General features: G+C 44.3%; 1 protein-coding gene across 11 annotated transcripts in view; it reads right to left on the reverse strand.

Annotated features, from left to right (window-relative positions):
* Positions 1-19505, reverse strand: part of LOC139462524 (transcription factor ETV7-like) — an 89871-nt gene that overhangs the window by 19972 nt on the left and 50394 nt on the right. For 9 of the 11 annotated variants that reach the window (XM_071244300.1, XM_071244303.1, XM_071244307.1 and 6 more), the window contains exons 2-5: positions 10255-10371; positions 6833-6940; positions 3253-3357; positions 1051-1104 (exon numbers count right to left, since the gene is read on the reverse strand). In XM_071244300.1, the coding sequence (XP_071100401.1) occupies positions 1051-1104; positions 3253-3357; positions 6833-6940; positions 10255-10371 (384 nt within the window). Of the gene's footprint in view, positions 1-1050; positions 1105-3252; positions 3358-6008; positions 6506-6832; positions 6941-10254; positions 10372-19505 lie in introns of those variants that run through there. The other 2 variants (XM_071244302.1, XM_071244308.1) reach the window with 2 other exon arrangements.

The raw sequence follows: 19505 nt of genomic DNA on the forward strand, positions 1-19505 counted from the left end.
ACAAACATTTTTTTTCAATGGCGGCCATGTTTAAAATCGGACCAGAATTCTATGAACTGTTTTAGAGACACTGGTAGTTTGTTGTTTAACGGCGGTCCGTAAATAATCGAGTCTGGACCAGACGATCCAGTGATTGACATCATGACCATCATGACGATCTACGCAATTGGGATCCGATGACGTGCAATAACCAAATCACCGCTTCTTAGGACAAGCATGGGTTGCTGAAGACCTAACTACCCGGATGTTCACGAGCAACAATAGCTGGGATCATTCTTCGCAAATCACAAAGTTAACAGACAGATGGACGGAACGTCAACCCCATAACTTTTCGTCCGGGGGAACTAAAATCGGAACCGGGAAAGATTTTTTAAAGTTCTAGACGGAGGGAAATAACTGGGTGATATTAAACCGATAGAGGAAGGAATGATCTGTCTCGTTTCGAGGAAGCTACTTCATTGTTCATACAAAACCATTTATATTTCCTGAACCTCTTACATACCGATAAACAAAGCATGTTGTTGTGGTGATTGAAGTACGATTGCACGGACGCCCAATTTAATCATCCTTCTCGTTTCGCCGGAACTAGCGATAAGGAAGCGATGCTGATTGGTTCAAATGTGCCACTAAAATTCACGAATGCCAGCTACAGCACATCGTTTCCCTAACCTGTCACAGATTCACGCGAAGGAAGCAACGTCGACTCCATTGCAGGAAATGACATTATGATACGAGTCATGAATTTCCTTCATGTAATGCTCTAGGCATCCTTATGACTTCCTTAAATAATTCATAGATTGAAATATCGATTTGGCTTGATGGCCGAGGGTTGATGGGGGGGGGGGGGGGGGACACAATCTTGTTTTTTTTCGTAAGTGGACTGAACTTAATGTATTCTGGTACACTTCCTGACACTACTATGTCACTGTAAATATGCTTCCTGGTCGATAGGAACTTTCTTACTACCACCAGTGCATATGGGGCTGAATGAAGTTTTTTTATATAGATCAGCTTTGAAAAAATGACTCCCAGAGATTTCGGAACCAGTACCTTTGTTTGTTTTTAACGCCGCACTCAGCAATGTTCCAGCTGTATGACGGCGGTCTGTAAATAATCGAGTCTGAGTGAGTGAGTGAGTTGGGTTTAACGCCGTTTTTAACAGTATTCCAGTAATATCGCGGTGTGTCAGCTTAATGAGGAAAGCCCGAAGAGATGCAGGTCTCAGACGTTTACCACTTCGTCGAAACCCACGAGCACGTGTATGGTGCTGACAAACCTAGAAACATAATCGGGGCGAACCGGGATTCGAACAAACCCACAATCATAGGTTTCTGGCGTGCCAAAGGGACGCAACTCTGCACAGCGAATTGCGGCGCTTTGGACGACTGGGCCACCCGTGCCCCCTAATCGAGTATGGATCAGACAATCCAGTGATTGACACCATGAGCATCGATCCACGCAATCGAGATACGATGACATGCATCAACCAAGTCTGACCACCCGACCCCGTTAGTCGTCTCTGACGACAAGCACAGTCACCTTTTACGGCAATTATTGGTTGCTGAAGACCTATTCTACGTGGGATCTTAACGGGTCGGAACCAATACCTAACGCCCCAAGACATCCGAACATGGCATGTGGACCATGCAATTCCTCCGTGCACGTGGTTAGGGTATCATTCTATAATTTGACATTTCACTGGTCGTCAGATCGCTCCGGGCCTTTTGTATTTTTCATAATCAACGGTAACATGCACGTTTCTCTCTTGCTTCCATGCAGTCTTTGTGATCCGATTGGGAATGCGTCCTCTACACCGTGAATGAGTGAGTGAGTGAGTATGTTTTACGCCGCTTTTAGCAATATTCCAGCAATATCACGGCGGGGAACACCAGAAATGGGCTTCACACATTGTACCCATGTCGGGAATCGAACCCGGGGCTTCGGCGTGACGAGCGAACGCTTTAACCACTAGGCTATCCGACCACCCCTCACCGCGAATGAGTACCTCCAGCAGTAAAACGTCTCCATAATGCAATGGCCAGCCATGATACTTAACCCTTCCCCCATAGAGAACCGTTCGGACATTATTGAAAGACTTGTTAGTCGACGGTAAAGGCCACCCGCTGCGTTAGCCGAACTGGCCAAGGTGATGCAAGAGGAGTGGGTATGACCTGCCTCAAATTGTCGTTTGGAGATTGATTCCGACTATGTCATGCCGTATAAACGAATGTTTGACCAATCGAGGGGACAGTACCCATTAATGATCAAGGCATCTCAAACGTTCATTGTTTAACCACACCCCCCTGTTGTCTTTCTTGGTTATTTGCACCCTTACAATACATCGCCAAAATGTTCTGTTCATTGTCATGTAACACCTAGTCCTTCCCTCTTCTTAGTCATCAATTACCATCATTTGATATCTCTTTGTATTTCTGTATCTGTTGTTTTCGAATAACGCATGATCTTTCTTGGAGAGTATACTTTCCGGCTGCGGTTTTCAGAGAGGTTTGCGGGGAGGTTGGGACAGAACAGACCCCTGATAATGAATGAGAAAGAACTTTGGCAGCGTAAAGGCTACTCCTAGTTATGTCTGAAGAAGGAAGCCACAGAACATCAAAGCAAGTGTTCACTCTATCAGCCATTGGTTTGAAACAAAACCAGTAACTCTAGGGTCAGAAGGGCACCAGCGAGAAGACGTAACAACGGGATCAGTACGTTTCAAGTTTTATGATCTGGGGCCAACGTGACCATAGCTCTGAGGTTCTCGTAAGTAAGCTCGCACGTGTTAAGGTATTGGAGTTACGCTCGACGTACGCTAAGATAGCTGTTTGCCCAGGTCAGGAAGGTGACCCGTGAAGATCCGGGGTAGAATAGGTCTCCATCAGCCCATGCTTGCCGTAAGAGGCGACTAACGGGATCATGTAATCAGGCTCGCTGACTTGGTTGATGTATGTCATCGTATCCCAATTGCGTAGATCGGTGCTCATGATGTCAATCACTGGATCGTATGGTCCAGACTCGGTTATTTACAGATCGCCGTCATATAGCTGGAATATTGCTGAGTGCAGCGTTAAACAACAAAAAAGCAAATAAACAAACCTTTCTTACAAAAATACTGTTTGCAGCGCTGAGCATCTGTCCAAGTTGGAAGCGCTATATAAATGCATGATTATTTGATACAGTTCTGGTCATATTGTCAGCATAAGGTAGAACACCACTGCACCGTGAGAACTGTAAACTAGGCATACTTACTTTCGTGTTTGCTGATAAGTCTTTGTAGAGCATTAAACAGGAGGTCTCCTGATGTGGGGTCTCTTTCCATGAAGTCAGCCCGGGTCAAGAGACCGAGAGCCTTTCCTGCAACACGTAAATAGGGGTCAGTGTGTGACTATAGGGACAACACGGGTCAGTGTGTGATTGTAGGGACAGGCAACAGGGGTCAGTGTAAGTGTAGGGACAGGCAACAGGGGTCAGTGTGACTGTACGGGTAGACATCAGGGGTCAGTGTGACTGAAGGGACAACACGGGTCAGTGTGTGACTGTAGGGACAGACATCAGGGGTCAGTGTGACTGTAGGGACAGGCAACAGGGGTCAGTGTGACTGTACGGGTAGACATCAGGGGTCAGTGTGACTGAAGGGACAACACGGGTCAGTGTGTGACTGTAGGGATAGACATCAGGGGTCAGTGTGACTGTAGGGATAGACATCAGGGGTCAGTGTGACTGTAGGGACAGACAGCAGGGGTGAGTGTGACTGTAGGGACAGACATCAGGGGTGAGTGTGACTGTAGGGACAGACAGCAGGGGTGAGTGTGACTGTAGGGACAGACATCAGGGGTCATTGTGACTATAGGGACAGACATCAGGGGTGAGTGTGACTCTAGGGACGGACATCAGGGGTCAGTGTGACTGTAGGGACAGACATCAGGGGTCAGTGTGTGACTGTAGGGACAGACATCAGGGGTCAGTGTGACTGTAGGGACAGACATCAGGGGTCAGTGTGACTGTAGGGACAGACAAAAGGGGTCAGTGTGACTGTAGGGACAGACATCAGGGGTCAGTGTGACTGTAGGGACAGACATCAGGGGTCAGTGTGACTGTAGGGACAGACAAAAGGGGCCAGTGTGACTGTAGGGACAGACAAAAGGGGTCAGTGTGACTGAAGGGACAACACCGGTCAGTGTGTGATTGTAGGGACATCAGGGGTGAGTGTGACTGTAGGGACAGACATCAGGGGTCAGTGTGACTGTAGGGACAGACATCAGGGGTGAGTGTGACTGTATGGACAGACAGCAGGGGTGAGTGTGACTGTAGGGACAGACATCAGGGGTCATTGTGACTATAGGGACAGACAAAAGGGGCCAGTGTGACTGTAGGGACAGACATCAGGGGTCAGTGTGACTGTAGGGACAGACATCAGGGGTCAGTGTGACTGTAGGGACAGACAAAAGGGGCCAGTGTGACTGTAGGGACAGACAAAAGGGGTCAGTGTGACTGAAGGGACAACACCGGTCAGTGTGTGATTGTAGGGACATCAGGGGTGAGTGTGACTGTAGGGACAGACATCAGGGGTCAGTGTGACTGTAGGGACAGACATCAGGGGTGAGTGTGACTGTATGGACAGACAGCAGGGGTGAGTGTGACTGTAGGGACAGACATCAGGGGTCATTGTGACTGTAGGGACAGACAAAAGGGGCCAGTGTGACTGTAGGGACAGACATCAGGGGTCAGTGTGACTGTAGGGACAGACATCAGGGGTCAGTGTGACTGTAGGGACAGACATCAGGGGTCAGTGTGACTGTAGGGACAGACATCAGGGGTCAGTGTGACTGTAGGGACAGACATCAGGGGTCAGTGTGACTGTAGGGACAGACAAAAGGGGCCAGTGTGACTGTAGGGACAGACAAAAGGGGTCAGTGTGACTGAAGGGACAACACCGGTCAGTGTGTGATTGTAGGGACATCAGGGGTGAGTGTGACTGTAGGGACAGACATCAGGGGTCAGTGTGACTGTAGGGACAGACATCAGGGGTGAGTGTGACTGTATGGACAGACAGCAGGGGTGAGTGTGACTGTAGGGACAGACATCAGGGGTCATTGTGACTATAGGGACAGACAGCAGGGGTCGGTGTGACTCTAGGGACGGACACGGGGGGGGGGGGGGGGGACACAGTGTGACTGTAGGAACGACAGAGGTCAGTGTGACTGCAGGGACAAAGGATGAAGGATCGTGTACGGCAACATGTCCGTCAGTCTGGAACTGTTAAAATACTTTTTCTTACGAAACAAACCCTCATCTTATCTAATATGTATGCACAATCACGTTTGGTGCCTTAAGGGGGTTGTAAACTGCTTGATATCACATTCAAGCATAGGGGCATGTACAAATGTCAAGTGGGATTATTTACAATGCATTTCCCATTTCATACAAAGAAACAAATGAGTTGTTTACCACAGCAGACGCAGGCTAGCGAGTGATGGGCGTGGGCGTGCGTGGTGCCGAAATAAACAGGTGCAATTCTGTCCCCACAATTATGAGCACATACCCTAAATCACGATGGACGATGGTTGATATCGTTAACAAGAAGCTAGGGTATAATATAAAATCAAGGTGTGCCGGTCAACAATCTTTTTTTAATTGCACCTGTTTACCGTAGGCACAACCTGTACGTACGAGTGTAATGTACCAGAACATATCCTATTTTTCAAAACAAAACAACCCCATTTACTTGAGTTTCAGATTTTGTGTTACACATATTTTTGGTTCGGTCGGAATTTAATTAAAAATAAGAATTCTATTTTGCATGGAATTGTTTAGGTTGGTCGATTTTTTTTCAGGGTGTTCAGTATTTGAGCCGTGACACGTATATGTATTTGGTTCTGAAAAAGTATTGCTTTTTCATAATTGTTTCTAGTGGCCAGAGGCTGAAATCAATTACTCTTTGATCAATTATGATTTAAAAAGGTTCCCAGGCCATTAAAGATCGGGATATAAAAAAAATATTTTACCATTGTTACTTCATTTTTTTATTAGAGCGTTTGAGTCTGGTCGGCGAAATCCTTAAACTTTCAAGTCGTGGTCCATATACAAAAGATATCAAATGATTAGAGAATGCGTCATCATCAATGGCAGAATGTTATTTTATGCACAGATAAGCACATTTATATATGAGGGTCAGGGTCAGTGTCAGTGTCAGGGTCAGGGTCAAGGTCAGGGATAGGGTAAGGGTTGGAAAACATTTCCACGAGTAAATTTATACCGGACCTAAAACATTTGTTTGCTTGTTTGTTTGTTGTTTAACGCCGCACTCAGAAATATTCCAACTATATCACGGCGGTCTGTAAATAATCGAGTCTGAACCAGACAATCCAGCTTTCCCCCCACATTAAGCTGACACGCCGTGATATAACTGGAATACTGTTAAAAGTGGCACCAAACCAAACTCTCTCTCACAAAAAGGATGGGTTGTTGAAGACCTATTCTCTTCCCTGATCTTCATGGGTAAAAGGGCGGTCGGGTAGCCTAGTGGTTAAAGCGTTCGCTCATCACGCCGAAGACCTAGGTTCGATTCCCGACATGGGTACAATGTGTGAAGCCCATTTCCGGTGTCCCCCGCCGTGATATTGCTGGAATATTGCTAAAAGCGGCGTAAAACCATACTCACTCACTCACTCATGGGTAAAAAAATACACTTAGAGGAATGATGGAGAACAAAACTCCCGGTAGTGAAAGATTTTCATTGAAAAAACTGTTCCATTGGTTTAATTCCCCTAGAGAAAATGATACAAAGGAACATGTTCAGGAACAGATACTCTTTGACAGTCACTCTTACCGTTCATGTCGAACTTGTCTGGCGCGACAGGCTCTATTGAGAACTCCCCCGCACACCACTCCAACCAGACTCGAACCTCGTTCTTGGTCCATGTGTGAGGTGGTTGGACTACAACAGACACCGGCATGTATTGTCGGAAATATAGGTTATACTGCCATTACCTCAACACACACACACACACACACACACACACACACACACACACACACAGAGACACACACACACACACCTCTGTATGAAACCATTCAGTGAGTGAAAACAGTACATTCAAGTGGTGATCAAGAAAATATTCTGCTTCTAACAGGAGAGAGAGAGAGAGAGAGAGAGAGAGAGAGAGAGAGAGAGAGAGAGAGAGAGAGAGAGAGAGAGAGAGAGAGAGAGAAAAACGCGTTTTCGGACAGTAGGCGTTCCGCTGCAGCGGAAGAGTCCATTTCCACTGAACAGGTGACTACTATGGAACGTGACACGGTGCACGTGGAGTTCATGTTCTACGTGTATTGCGCGTTGACTCGAGGTATGCACGGCAGCCCACGAGCAAACATCCCTCACCTGCTGTTGTCGACTGCGTGGATTATGCAGATATGCAGGTTCAATGTCAGATGGAGTTATTCAACACCAATGATACTTGTTGAACATTTCTTACATATATTTTGGTTTGTTGTTACTTAACGCCGCACTCAGCAATATTTCGCCTATATAACGGTGGTCTGTAAATAATCGAGTCTGGGCCAGACAATCCAGTGACTGACATCATGAGCATCGACCCACGCAATTGGGATACGATGACATGCATCAACCAAGTCAACGAGCCTGACCACCCGATCCGGATACTCGCCTCTTACTTTTTATAAGTAATGGCCACAAACCAGTAAACATCATAATATTTACAACACAGAGGCAATTTTGTCATCTAATAATATGAATAATATTTCTCTCAAAACTGAACACCAAAGCATATATTCTTCAAATAAACTTTAAATTTTAAATATGCACCTGATATATCCATTTCAGCCTAATCGAGCATTTGATATGCATTTAGAAGTTTGAAGAACATGTGGAGGAACTTCGATAGTATTTGTAACGATATTCCGTGGCTACTTCTAAAACTGGCCCTTTAAACGTCGTGAAATCGGGCCATGGAACAGCCAGGCCACGAAGTTCGAAAACAATATAGATATTAGATATCTAACCGTTGCCCCCGTGAAGATCCGGGTTTGAAGAGGACTTCAACAACCTGTGTTTGTCGTGAGAGGCGACTATCGGGATCAGGTGGTCAGGCTCGTTGACTTGGTTGATGCATGTCATTGTCTCCAGCTGCATTAATTAATACCCAATCTACTCTGGTCCAGACTGAATAATTTACAGACCGCCGTCATATAGCTGGAATATTGCTGATGCGGCGTTAAACAACAAACAAACTGAATGGTTGTATGATTTGAACGAACATATTCAATACCTTAACGTGACAATCACATGAATACTAAAATAGAAATTGTTAGAATAATCATTTTTAATTATATTCAATAAGTAAGTAACATTAAAAAGCGTTCGTTATTGCAATAATATAATATTTCGATTCCATTTTTTAGTCACGGGATCGTATCGTTGTTTGAGAAATTACGTTTCCAGCATGTTTGTCGTGACGAATTTATTTCTTACTTTGGAAAAGAGATGGTATTGGCATACCTAAAGTATCGTCCCAACACTATGAAGATCAGAGCGGACATTACTGTGTTTGTTAAGTGTCGATGATGTCGTGGCCTAACGATACTGAAATAATTCTTAAACATGTAATTTTTATTTTTATTTTTAATTATTTATATCATATTTACTCAAATGTATATGACAAAAAAAACCCCACAAAAAACCCCAACAACACCCCCCCCAAAAAACAACAACAACAAACAAACAAAACAAAACAACAACAAAAAACAAAAACAAAACAACCTTATAAACACAAAACAAAAAAACCCCACAAAAATCAACCAAAACAAACAATAACAAAAAAAAATCCCAAACAAAATTAAATTCATAAAGAGAACAGAACAAAAACAATTCCCCTACAAAAAATCTGTAATACAGTTTCATTTAAGGTACCGAGATGCATGATTAATGAAACAATGACATATATAAATAACCCATCCATCCATACTTAGGAAACTTAAAGCTTTTGACTTATATTTTCCGAGACACCTGTGAAACTTCTCAAATATTTGTATTGCTGAACTGCAACACAACAAAAACAGCATTCACCTCGCTCGCTAGGACCATTGTGAAACTCGCTATCAGCTGGGCCCCCTCCCCAAGTGGGGTCGGCGAGTTGTCTCATTCACAAGTATCCAGAGTAACATGAATGGACGTCAACAATGTTGCTGTAGTTTCACATTATTTGACACTCAGCGATTGTTGATCATGATTTCATTGCAGTATTTGAGACAGCACCAAATTATTGCTTTTGATAATACAACAAATACAAATATAGTATACCATATATTTATCAACGGTTATCCACGACCAAATACCGTATGGATATTAAATGTTAACTAAGCGACACTGAAAAATAAATAAATAAATAAATAAATAAATAAATAAATAAATAAATAAATAAATAAATAAATAAACCTGCAGGTAGTGCAAACATGCCTGTTCTGCGTTTCAGTTACTCGCATGATATATTTACATTTTACTTGATAAGCGTCATCTCGCCTTTACAATATGTATTATAAATCCGACATTTAACAATGTACAATTCAAGATACATAAGCAATGTATACTGACTTAAGATGTTTCTAAATCAAACGCTCTGAATCTAACCTATTTAGAAAATTAAACCCGAACAACGTTGTGATCTTGATTTAATGTTATTCAGAAATGTAAATGTTCTTTTATGGTCATGAACTACTACTACTACCACTACTACTACTACTACTACTACTGTACTACTACTACTACTACTACTACTACTACTACTACTACTACTACTACTACTGTACTACTACTACTACTACTACTACTACCACTACTACTACTACTACTGTAATACCACTTCTACTATTACTACTACTACTACTACTACTACTACTACTACTGCTACTACTACTGCTACTACTGCTACTACTACTACTACTACTACTACTACTACTACTGCCACTACCACTACTACTACTGCTGCTTCTGCTGCTTTTAAAGCTAGAACAAATATTTGTGTACAGTTCATTTTACCAAAGTTGACAACCAAGCGATATTTTCTAACCCCCAAAATACCCTGCATACCAAATTGTAGAATTAGGTTCACAATAATTGAATATTTCAAAGAAGATTTTTGCTCCCTGACAAAAATACAGATTATGTATATGAAAATATGATATGAGATGAAATAACGCGAGATCTCGTTTTACCCGAGACTTAAGTAAGGTACTCACCGAGGCTAGTTGGCACTAAGGGTGTGTGGTACGGCGCGGGGGTGACGGGAGGGGGGACCGGCACTGTGGTGGTCCATGGCATGTACATTGAAGGTCTCGACTCGTCACGGCCCGGCGCTGGAAGAAGCATGATCATGTCTAAAGGTCGTATGGTTTGACAGACTTTCTTGCTCACTGGAAACCGGAACGATTGAACAGGAAGTAGTACTGAATATTCACGAGCTCTTCTGTTTGACAATGGGCGGGGCCTATTATGCTAATAAGACCGGATACAGTTTTGCTTACGATTTCATCAGTGTATACCTGTGGTTGTGAAATTATGTTCGCCACATGGGGTAATCAGGTCTTCTAAAGCATTTTTTAACAAATTTAACAAATTCATGCATGACGTCAAAAAGCAACATGGCTTCGTTAATCCAGGGCGTAGAGTTAAGATAAACAGCGTGCGAAAATATTCAACAGATAAAAAGCAAATCCCTGTCCCCTGTGACGTCATGGCACAGTTATGGGCGAAGCTAGGACGCCACATTTGCATCTTAAATTCTTATCTATATATCTGCGGTTGGACATTCCGAAATCCTTATGCACTAGCTCTAGTCTGGAGTTTATCAGGCGATTATCAGTCCAGATGGGTGTTGTTTGGAATGTAAATATTGATTCTAATCCCTCTTACGAAGATTAACATGCCTCTAATATAAAACGCACTGCATTCTTGAGACGTTCTTTGCATTTTTTTCTGTTCTGTAAACGGTTTACAATCCTTTCAGTTTAAATACGATGACACATCTTTATGACAAATATGGTTGACATGGGAACTGTTTCTTTGTTGTTTTACGGATTGCACATCACGGTGGCCGATAAATAATCGATTCTGGACCACCATAACCAGTGGTTGATATCATGAGCCGCGTCTCACGCCGTTGGGGTACGATGACACTCAATCAATCAACTCACCGAACCTGACCATACGCTCAATTTAGTTGCATTATGACGAAAACCATAGGTTACATGAGATCAGTTCTTACCCGGAATCCCTAGGGGGTCATGATAACGAATGACGCATCAGCATAAGCTACCATGGCAACTAAATCTAAAAAAGCAACCGTATCACAATTGCAACTTAAACTTTAAAAACTCTGTGTGAAGAAAATGGAATAGAAATCTAACCAAATATAAGCCAGACACCCCCTGATTTTCAAGTTTACGAATGGTGTATTTGGTCGCCTGAAAGGGTTAAACCGAAAAGAACCACTTCGGAAAGGACAATAACTATAATTAAGTTAGCAGTAAACAAAACTAATTAAACTTCAGAATCGGTCGGTGATGAGAACAAGGTATATTTGTTCGGCCGACATTTGTGAACAATGCGTCATACCATATCAGACGGCGTGGGCACAACATCCGGGACAGAGAGACTGGGTCGGTGTTAGTGGGAACTTGGAATATCGGTCAATGGGTTACAACACAATTCTATGTTGTTTGCGTATGTTCGAAAGAGCTGCATACAGCCATTGTCACCATACAGCCTTTGTCACCCTACAGCCTTGGTCACCCATACAGCCTTTGTCACCATACAGCCTTTGTCAACCACACAGTCATTGTATTGACGACCGCCTCCGTGGTCTAGTGGTAGAGCGTCCGCCCGGAGAGCAGAAGGTCCGGGGTTCGATCCCCAACCGTGTCATATCAAAAGACGTTAAAAGATGGTACTTGTTGTTACCCTGTCTGGCGCTCGGCATTGAGGGGCTCGAGTCAGTATACTGTGTCTAGTTGGGTATTCATGTTAAACTGCGGCATGATATCTCAGTGTGCTAGCACTAATCGGCATCAGTCCGGACTAGTACAAGCAGCCACACTATATAAGCTATATAAGTGCAATAATCTTGGACGCGACGTTAAACCCCATTTCACCTCATCATTGTATTGACAGCCACTGTCACCCATACAATCAATGTATTGACGTAACTATGGTGCGCATATAGCCGGAACCGAACACGCCTTTAACTGCACGTAGGTCGTCTTTAATTCTAGAATCAAATTGATGTGTTTGGGAAAATTCCCAATACCAATCAGTACCACTGCCTTATAAACCATACCGAGATGATTGTCTGACGTGACATGGCTAACGTCAGACATCTCCAGCTGTTTATAGATTGTTAACAGGCATTTATTTTAGTTATCTAATTGTGAAATGTACTTTCGCTGGTTGGTTTGTTGTTTAACGCCGCACTCAGCAATATTCCAGGTATATGACGGCGGTCTGTAAATAATCGACTCTGGACCAGACATTCCAGTGATTGATATCATGAGCATCGATCCACGCAATTGGGATCGATGACATGCATCAACCAAGTCAGCGAGCCTGACCACCCGATCCGGTTAGTCGCCTCTTACGACAAGCATAGTTGCCTTTTACGGCAAGCATGGGTTGCTGAAGACCTATTCTACCCCGGATCTTCACGGTTCACGTCCGTCGGGGTACCATGAAACGCATTCCATTCATCTTCCCGAGGCAAGAGAGTTAACTGACTTAAAAAGGGCTCGATCGTAGCGCCACCAGTGGCTGTTACGAGTTATGTCCCTTCTATGCCTCAACTATAGACCAATCAGATTCCAACTCTCGTATCACTTGCATTTGCTTCAAACAAAACGGCGGCGCCCAGTCAAGACGATCTGATCGATAATCAAGATCCATAACTTGGGATAAAACGAGTCTTACATTGCGAAGTGCATCAAATCACGTGAGCACCTTGATTAAAAACATGCAAAGATTTAGAAAATATCTATTGACAACGAATTAGCGCTGCACATGCTTTACAAATCCTGCAATCGACCGAAATCTGCATGACAATTTAGGAACTGGATTTCGATTCCGGAGCGTAATTTTGATTGGACTATGCAAAGACTCGTTAGCCCAGCCAAAATGTAACTCCATAATACCAGCCTATTTCGGCAAGGGTGGAAACTGGACTTTTATAGTCAGTTAACTCTCTTGCCTCGCGAAGATGCATTCCATTGGGCCGGTATAACGTTTGAAGCCTATTGTTAGTTTCTCGATCCTGCAACATTTATGACCAGACGAAATATTAACCATCTCATTTGGATTTTTCTTACACATTACGACGACACGTCGTGAAATAACGCCGCGTTAAAGTCAACTCACCCACTTACTCACTCACCCATCTGCCAGAGAATGTATTGACATTATCTGTAGGTGAATTCTTGTAACTTCTCTGATAGGAAAGTCTCTCACTCATTCTGAAAGGGTTCTATGTCCAGACCAAGACTTACTCAATCATGATCACAACCACTCACTCATGATCACAAACCGTCACTCACTCATTCATGCTCAGTCTCTCACTCACTCACTCACTCACTCATGATACAACCGCTCACTTCTCACTCATGATACAACCCCTAACTTCTCACTCACTCACGATATAACCGCTCACTCAAGTACTTAGCTCCTGGCTTAGCTAAGAAAATCAATAGCAATGGTCCTATATCCCAAAGTTTGCCGCGTCCTTACTTCAAACAGACCTTCACAGCCACATTCCTCGAGCACTGAATTTAAAGATGTCCAGATAGGAGTTTACATGATTTATGACCACACACTAAAGTTATGCAAGTAAAATGTATTTCATTTAATTTTGAATTTAAATTTAAAGTAACACTAGATAATCCGTGGATCCAGTTGCATAAATGTATCTCTGTGCCTCGACGCTTTGTTAGGCGATAGCGAGAACTAAGATATGATTTTAATGAGATTGTCGTAGCGCTACGACTGTCGTAATACTATGTTAAAGTATGAGAGTTACGATCGTGTTGGTACTACGATCGCTTTGTGGAACGGGGCCTTGAAATGGACCTTTATCTGCTTCATTTTTCTGAATAGTTTTACTTCTGAGGCGGTATTTCAGGCTTAAGGAAATTCGATTTTATTTAATCGCCATTACTCATCTCAGACAGATCGCCCGTCATAAAAATCGATCGGTAATATATGACGTCCCTTTTCTTTTCGGTTATACGGAAGTGTTAAATGGAAATATTTCAATGAACAACAGCACCAAGATGATTAAAAGAGCTTTGGGAATGTTATTTCCATTTATCCGGAACTTTTCACTGTCTTGCTTGAACAGGAACATATAGATAAAATACAACCCGTATACTAAACGTTTTTTCGTGTAATCACTAACATGAATGTTACCAGACAAACCAGTAGTGCATCTCCATAGTAACTTACTGACGCCGATGTTACAAGACAGTAAAGCATAGCATCTCCATGGTAACCAACTGACGCCGATGTTACCAGACAGGACAATATTGTATTTCCATAGTAACCAATTGATGCCGATATTACTAGACAGTACAATCATGCATCTCCATGGTAACCAGCTGACGCCGATGTTACAAGGCAGAACAATAATGCATCTCCATAGTAACTAACTGACACTACTGTTAACAGACAGGACCTAAATACACGTGCAGCACGGATAATGTCTGCCAGTCATAAGCTCAGACAGGACCTAAATACACTTGCAGCACGGATAATGTCCGCCGGTCATGAACTCAGACAGGACCTAGACACGTGCAGCACGGATAATGTCCGCCAGTCATAGGCTCAGACAGGACCTAAATACACGTGCAGCACGGATATGTCCGCCAGTCATAGGCTCAGGCAGGACCTAAATACACGTGCAGCACGGATAATGTCCGCCAGTCATAGGCTCAGACAGGACCTAAATACACTTGCAGCACGGATAATGTCCGCCAGTCATAGGCTCAGGCAGGACCTAAATACACGTGCAGCACGGATAATGTCGGCCAGTCATAAGCTCAGACAGGACCTAAATACACGTGCAGCACGGATAATGTCCGCCAGTCATAGGCTCAGACAGGACCTAAATACACGTGCAGCACGGATAACGCTTCCAGTCATAAGCTCAGACAGAACCTAAATACACTTGCAGCACGTATAATGTCCGCCAGTCATAAGCTCAGACAGGACCTAAATACACGTGCAGCACAGATAATGTCTGCCGGTCATGAACTCAGACAGGACCTAAATACACGTGCAGCACGGATAATGTCCGCCAGTCATAGGCTCAGGCAGGACCTAATTACACGTGCAGCACGGATAATGTCGGCCAGTCATAAGCTCAGACAGGACCTAAATACACGTGCAGCACGGATAATGTCCGCCAGTCATAGGCTCAGACAGGACCTAAATACACGTGCAGCACGGATAACGCTTCCAGTCATAAGCTCAGACAGAACCTAAATACACTTGCAGCACGTATAATGTCCGCCAGTCATAAGCTCAGACAGGACATAAATACACGTGCAGCACAGATAATGTCTGCCGGTCATGAACTCAGACAGGACCTAAATACACGTGCAGCACGGATAATGTCCGCCAGTCATAGGCTCAGACAGGACCTAAATACACATGCAGCACGGATAATGTCTGCCGGTCATGAACTCAGACAGGACCTGAATACACGTGCAGCACGGATAATGTCCGCCAGTCATAGGCTCAGACAGGACCTAAATTCACGTGCAGCACAGATAATGTCGGCCAGTACACGTTTAATGGCCGCCAGTCATGATGTCAAACACTTCCTAAAAGAACTTGCTTCTATATTCTCACAGCAAATGATACCGATCCAACATGTATTTGTTTGCAATTCACACCGTTTCATTTCCTACGAATCCTTATCGGCCTTTACGAACGAGACTCTAAGTTAGCAAACGAATAATTTTCAACCTTGTGTCCTAATATGGCGTTGATTGAGATGCAAATCAAATCTACATAATAACGCCAATGCTTCAGCAAAATTCATCTATCATATCCGCATCTCACGCTGTTCATATGCTAATCTGATTACCAAGCGGTAAACACGGGGAATACCCCAACTCAGCAGCCATGGCCCCTGTACCAACACGTGACTTGCCCTTGTTGTCACCGATAGGCGGTTTGTGGAAACTTACAACTTGGCATCCTCGTCTTAATATGTAACCATTGAAAGAATACCGGGAAACAGCATACCATTCACCGCAATACCCAATACACTGTCAGGAAGTCATTTTACACAGCTCTTGCACAAAGCTTCAATGCGGAAGATAGAAATACAAATTTAGATATGCCTTAGTTTGAATTAAGTACACGTCACAAATATACCGCGAGAGGTGTTTTTCGCTGTATTCACAAAAACCTTCATTCATGTGTCAAATTAGTCTAAGATGTGTCAAAAATATCTCTGATATTTGGGCTCACTCAATATTTTTGGGGGCGTCGGGTGGCCTAGTGGTTAAAGCGTTCGCTCGTCACGCCGAAGACCCGGGTTCAATTCCCGACATGGATGCAATGTGTTAAGCCCATTTCTGGTGTCTCCCGCCGTGATATTGCTGGAATATTGCTAAAAGCGGCTTAAAACCATACTCACTCACTCACAAATAATCTATAAACACAGAGGCTGACATGTACTTGTGTCATTGAAACAGGATACACTATTGGTTTACAGCATAGCCTGTTGACTATAAAGGGCATTTTTTCTCGACAACTCCTGCTCAAAAGTTGTTTGATCAAGGTTATATCATTCAAGACCGCAGTGAAGCTTTCAATACGTGTCATGGTAGACATTTGATGGACATGGTAAATTTGACCAAGAGGATGACTGATGCAATTGAACCATTTAGAATTGTAGCATATCTTCACGTGTTTTTTTCAGATGAACACTTGACCTGCCTCTGCATGTATTTGTGACGGGCGCCACGGGGGACAGGATTCGCTGACCTTTTCGTGAACACCTGGTATCATCATTAACTGATATATGAATCGTGCCACTGATTGCTTTAAGCAGAGATTTGCTATGAATTTGGAATGTTTTTGTAAAAGTTTATTCTATTGTAATAATATTGCAATTGGTAAAAACACTATCGCAATACTTTGGCAACATATGAGTGTGGTAGTTTCAACTATTGCAATAGTATTGTGATAGTGTGACATACTGACAACGCTAGATGTGGGAGGAAAGCCCCAAGTGATGCAGGTCGCAGACGTTTACAACTTAGGTAAAATCCATGAGGACAGGTTTTGTGCTGACAAATCTAGAAACATACTCTGCGCGACTCTAAGATTCGAACCCTGTTTTGTGGCACATCTAATTCTGCACAGCTACGACTGGACCACCCGTGCCCCCTCTGTCGATGGTATAACGTGGTATTCATTCATTATGATACCCGTTACCCAAGGAAATAGAGGAAACCTGCAACACAGTCTGTACACTATATTAGGTGGTGGGTTTTGAGGGAGGGGATAGGGGTGGATGTTGAGGGTGTGGTAGATGTTGAGGGAGGGGATAGGGGTGGATGTTAAAGGTGTGGTGGGTGTTGAGGGAGGGGATAGGGGTGGATGTTGAAGGTGTGGTGGATGTTGAGGGAGGGGATAGGGGTGGATGTTGAAGGTGTGGTGGATGTTGAGGGTGTGGTGGATGTTGAGGGAGGGGATATGGGTGGATGTTGAGGGTGTGGTAGATGTTGAGGGAGGGGATAGGGGTGGATGTTGAGGATGTGGTAGATGTTAAGGGAGGGGATAGGGGTGGATGTTAAAGGTGTGGTGGATGTTGAGGGAGGGGATAGGGGTGGATGTTGAGGGTGTGGTGGATGTTGAGGGAGGTGATATGGGTGGATGTTGAGGGTGTGGTAGATGTTGAGGGAGGGGATAGGGGTGGATGTTGAGGGTGTGGTGGATGTTGAGGGAGGGGATAGGGGTGGATGTTGAAGATGTGGATGTTGAGGGAGGGGATAGGGGTGGATGTTGAGGATGTGGTGAATGTTGAATGTGTGGGTATTGAAAGTAGGTAGGTGTTGAAGGTTTGGTGGATGTAGAAAGTGTGGTGGATGTTGAAGGTGTGGTGGATCTTGAAGGTGTGGTGGGTGTTGAAAGTGTGGTGGATGTTGAAGGTGTGGTGGATGTTGAAGGTATGGTGGATGTTGAAGGTGTGGTGGTTGTTGAAGGTGTGGTGGTTGTTGAAGGTGTGGAGGGTGTTGAAGGTGTGGTGGGTGATGAAGGTATGGTGGGTGTTGAAGGTGTGGTGGGTGTTGAAGGTGTGCTGGATGTTGAAGGTGTGATGGATGTTGAAGGTGTGGTGGATGTTGAAGGTGTGGTGGATGTTGAAGGTGTGACGGGTGTTGAAGGTGTGGTGGATGTGGAAGGTGTGGTGGATGTTGAAGGTGTGGTGGATGTTGAAGGTGTGGTGGATGTTGAAGGTGTGACGGGTGTTGAAGGTGTGGTGCATGTTGAAGGTGTGACGGGTGTTGAAGGTGTGGTGGATGGGGAAGGTGTGATGGATGTGGAAGACCGGGTGGATGTGTAAGGTGTGGTGGATGTGTAAGGTGTGGTGGATATGGAAGGTGTGATGGATGTTGAAGGTGTGGTGGATGTTGAAGGTGTGGTGGATGTTGAAGGTGTGGCGGATGTTGAAGGTGTGGTGCATGTTGTAGGTGTGACGGGTGTTGAAGGTGTGGTGGATGGGGAAGGTGTGATGGATGTGGAAGGCCGGGTGGATGTTGAAGGTGTGGTGGATGTTGAAGGTGTGACGGGTGTTGAAGGTGTGGTGGATGTGGAAGGTGTGATGGATGTTGAAGGTGTGGTGGATGTTGAAGGTGTGATGGATGTGGAAGACCGGGTGGATGTGTAAGGTGTGGTGGATGTGTAAGGTGTGGTGGATATGGAAGGTGTGATGGATGTTGAAGGTGTGGTGGATGTTGAAGGTGTGGTGGATGTTGAAGGTGTGGCGGATGTTGAAGGTGTGGTGCATGTTGTAGGTGTGACGGGTGTTGAAGGTGTGGTGGATGGGGAAGGTGTGATGGATGTGGAAGGCCGGGTGGATGTTGAAGGTGTGGTGGATGTTGAAGGTGTGACGGGTGTTGAAGGTGTGGTGGATGTGGAAGGTGTGATGGATGTTGAAGGTGTGGTGGATGTTGAAGGTGTGGTGGATGTTGAAGGTGTGACGGGTGTTGAAGGTGTGGTGCATGTTGAAGGTGTGACGGGTGTTGAAGGTGTGGTGGATGGGGAAGGTGTGATGGATGTGGAAGACCGGGTGGATGTGTAAGGTGTGGTGGATGTGTAAGGTGTGGTGGATGTGGAAGGTGTGATGGATGTTGAAGGTGTGGTGGATGTTGAAGGTGTGGTGGATGTTGAAGGTGTGGCGGATGTTGAAGGTGTGGTGCATGTTGTAGGTGTGACG

This window comes from Haliotis cracherodii, unplaced genomic scaffold, assembly GCF_022045235.1.
Source record: "Haliotis cracherodii isolate W230 unplaced genomic scaffold, xgHalCrac1.p SCAF_15, whole genome shotgun sequence".
NCBI classification, from domain to species: Eukaryota; Metazoa; Mollusca; class Gastropoda; order Lepetellida; family Haliotidae; genus Haliotis; species Haliotis cracherodii.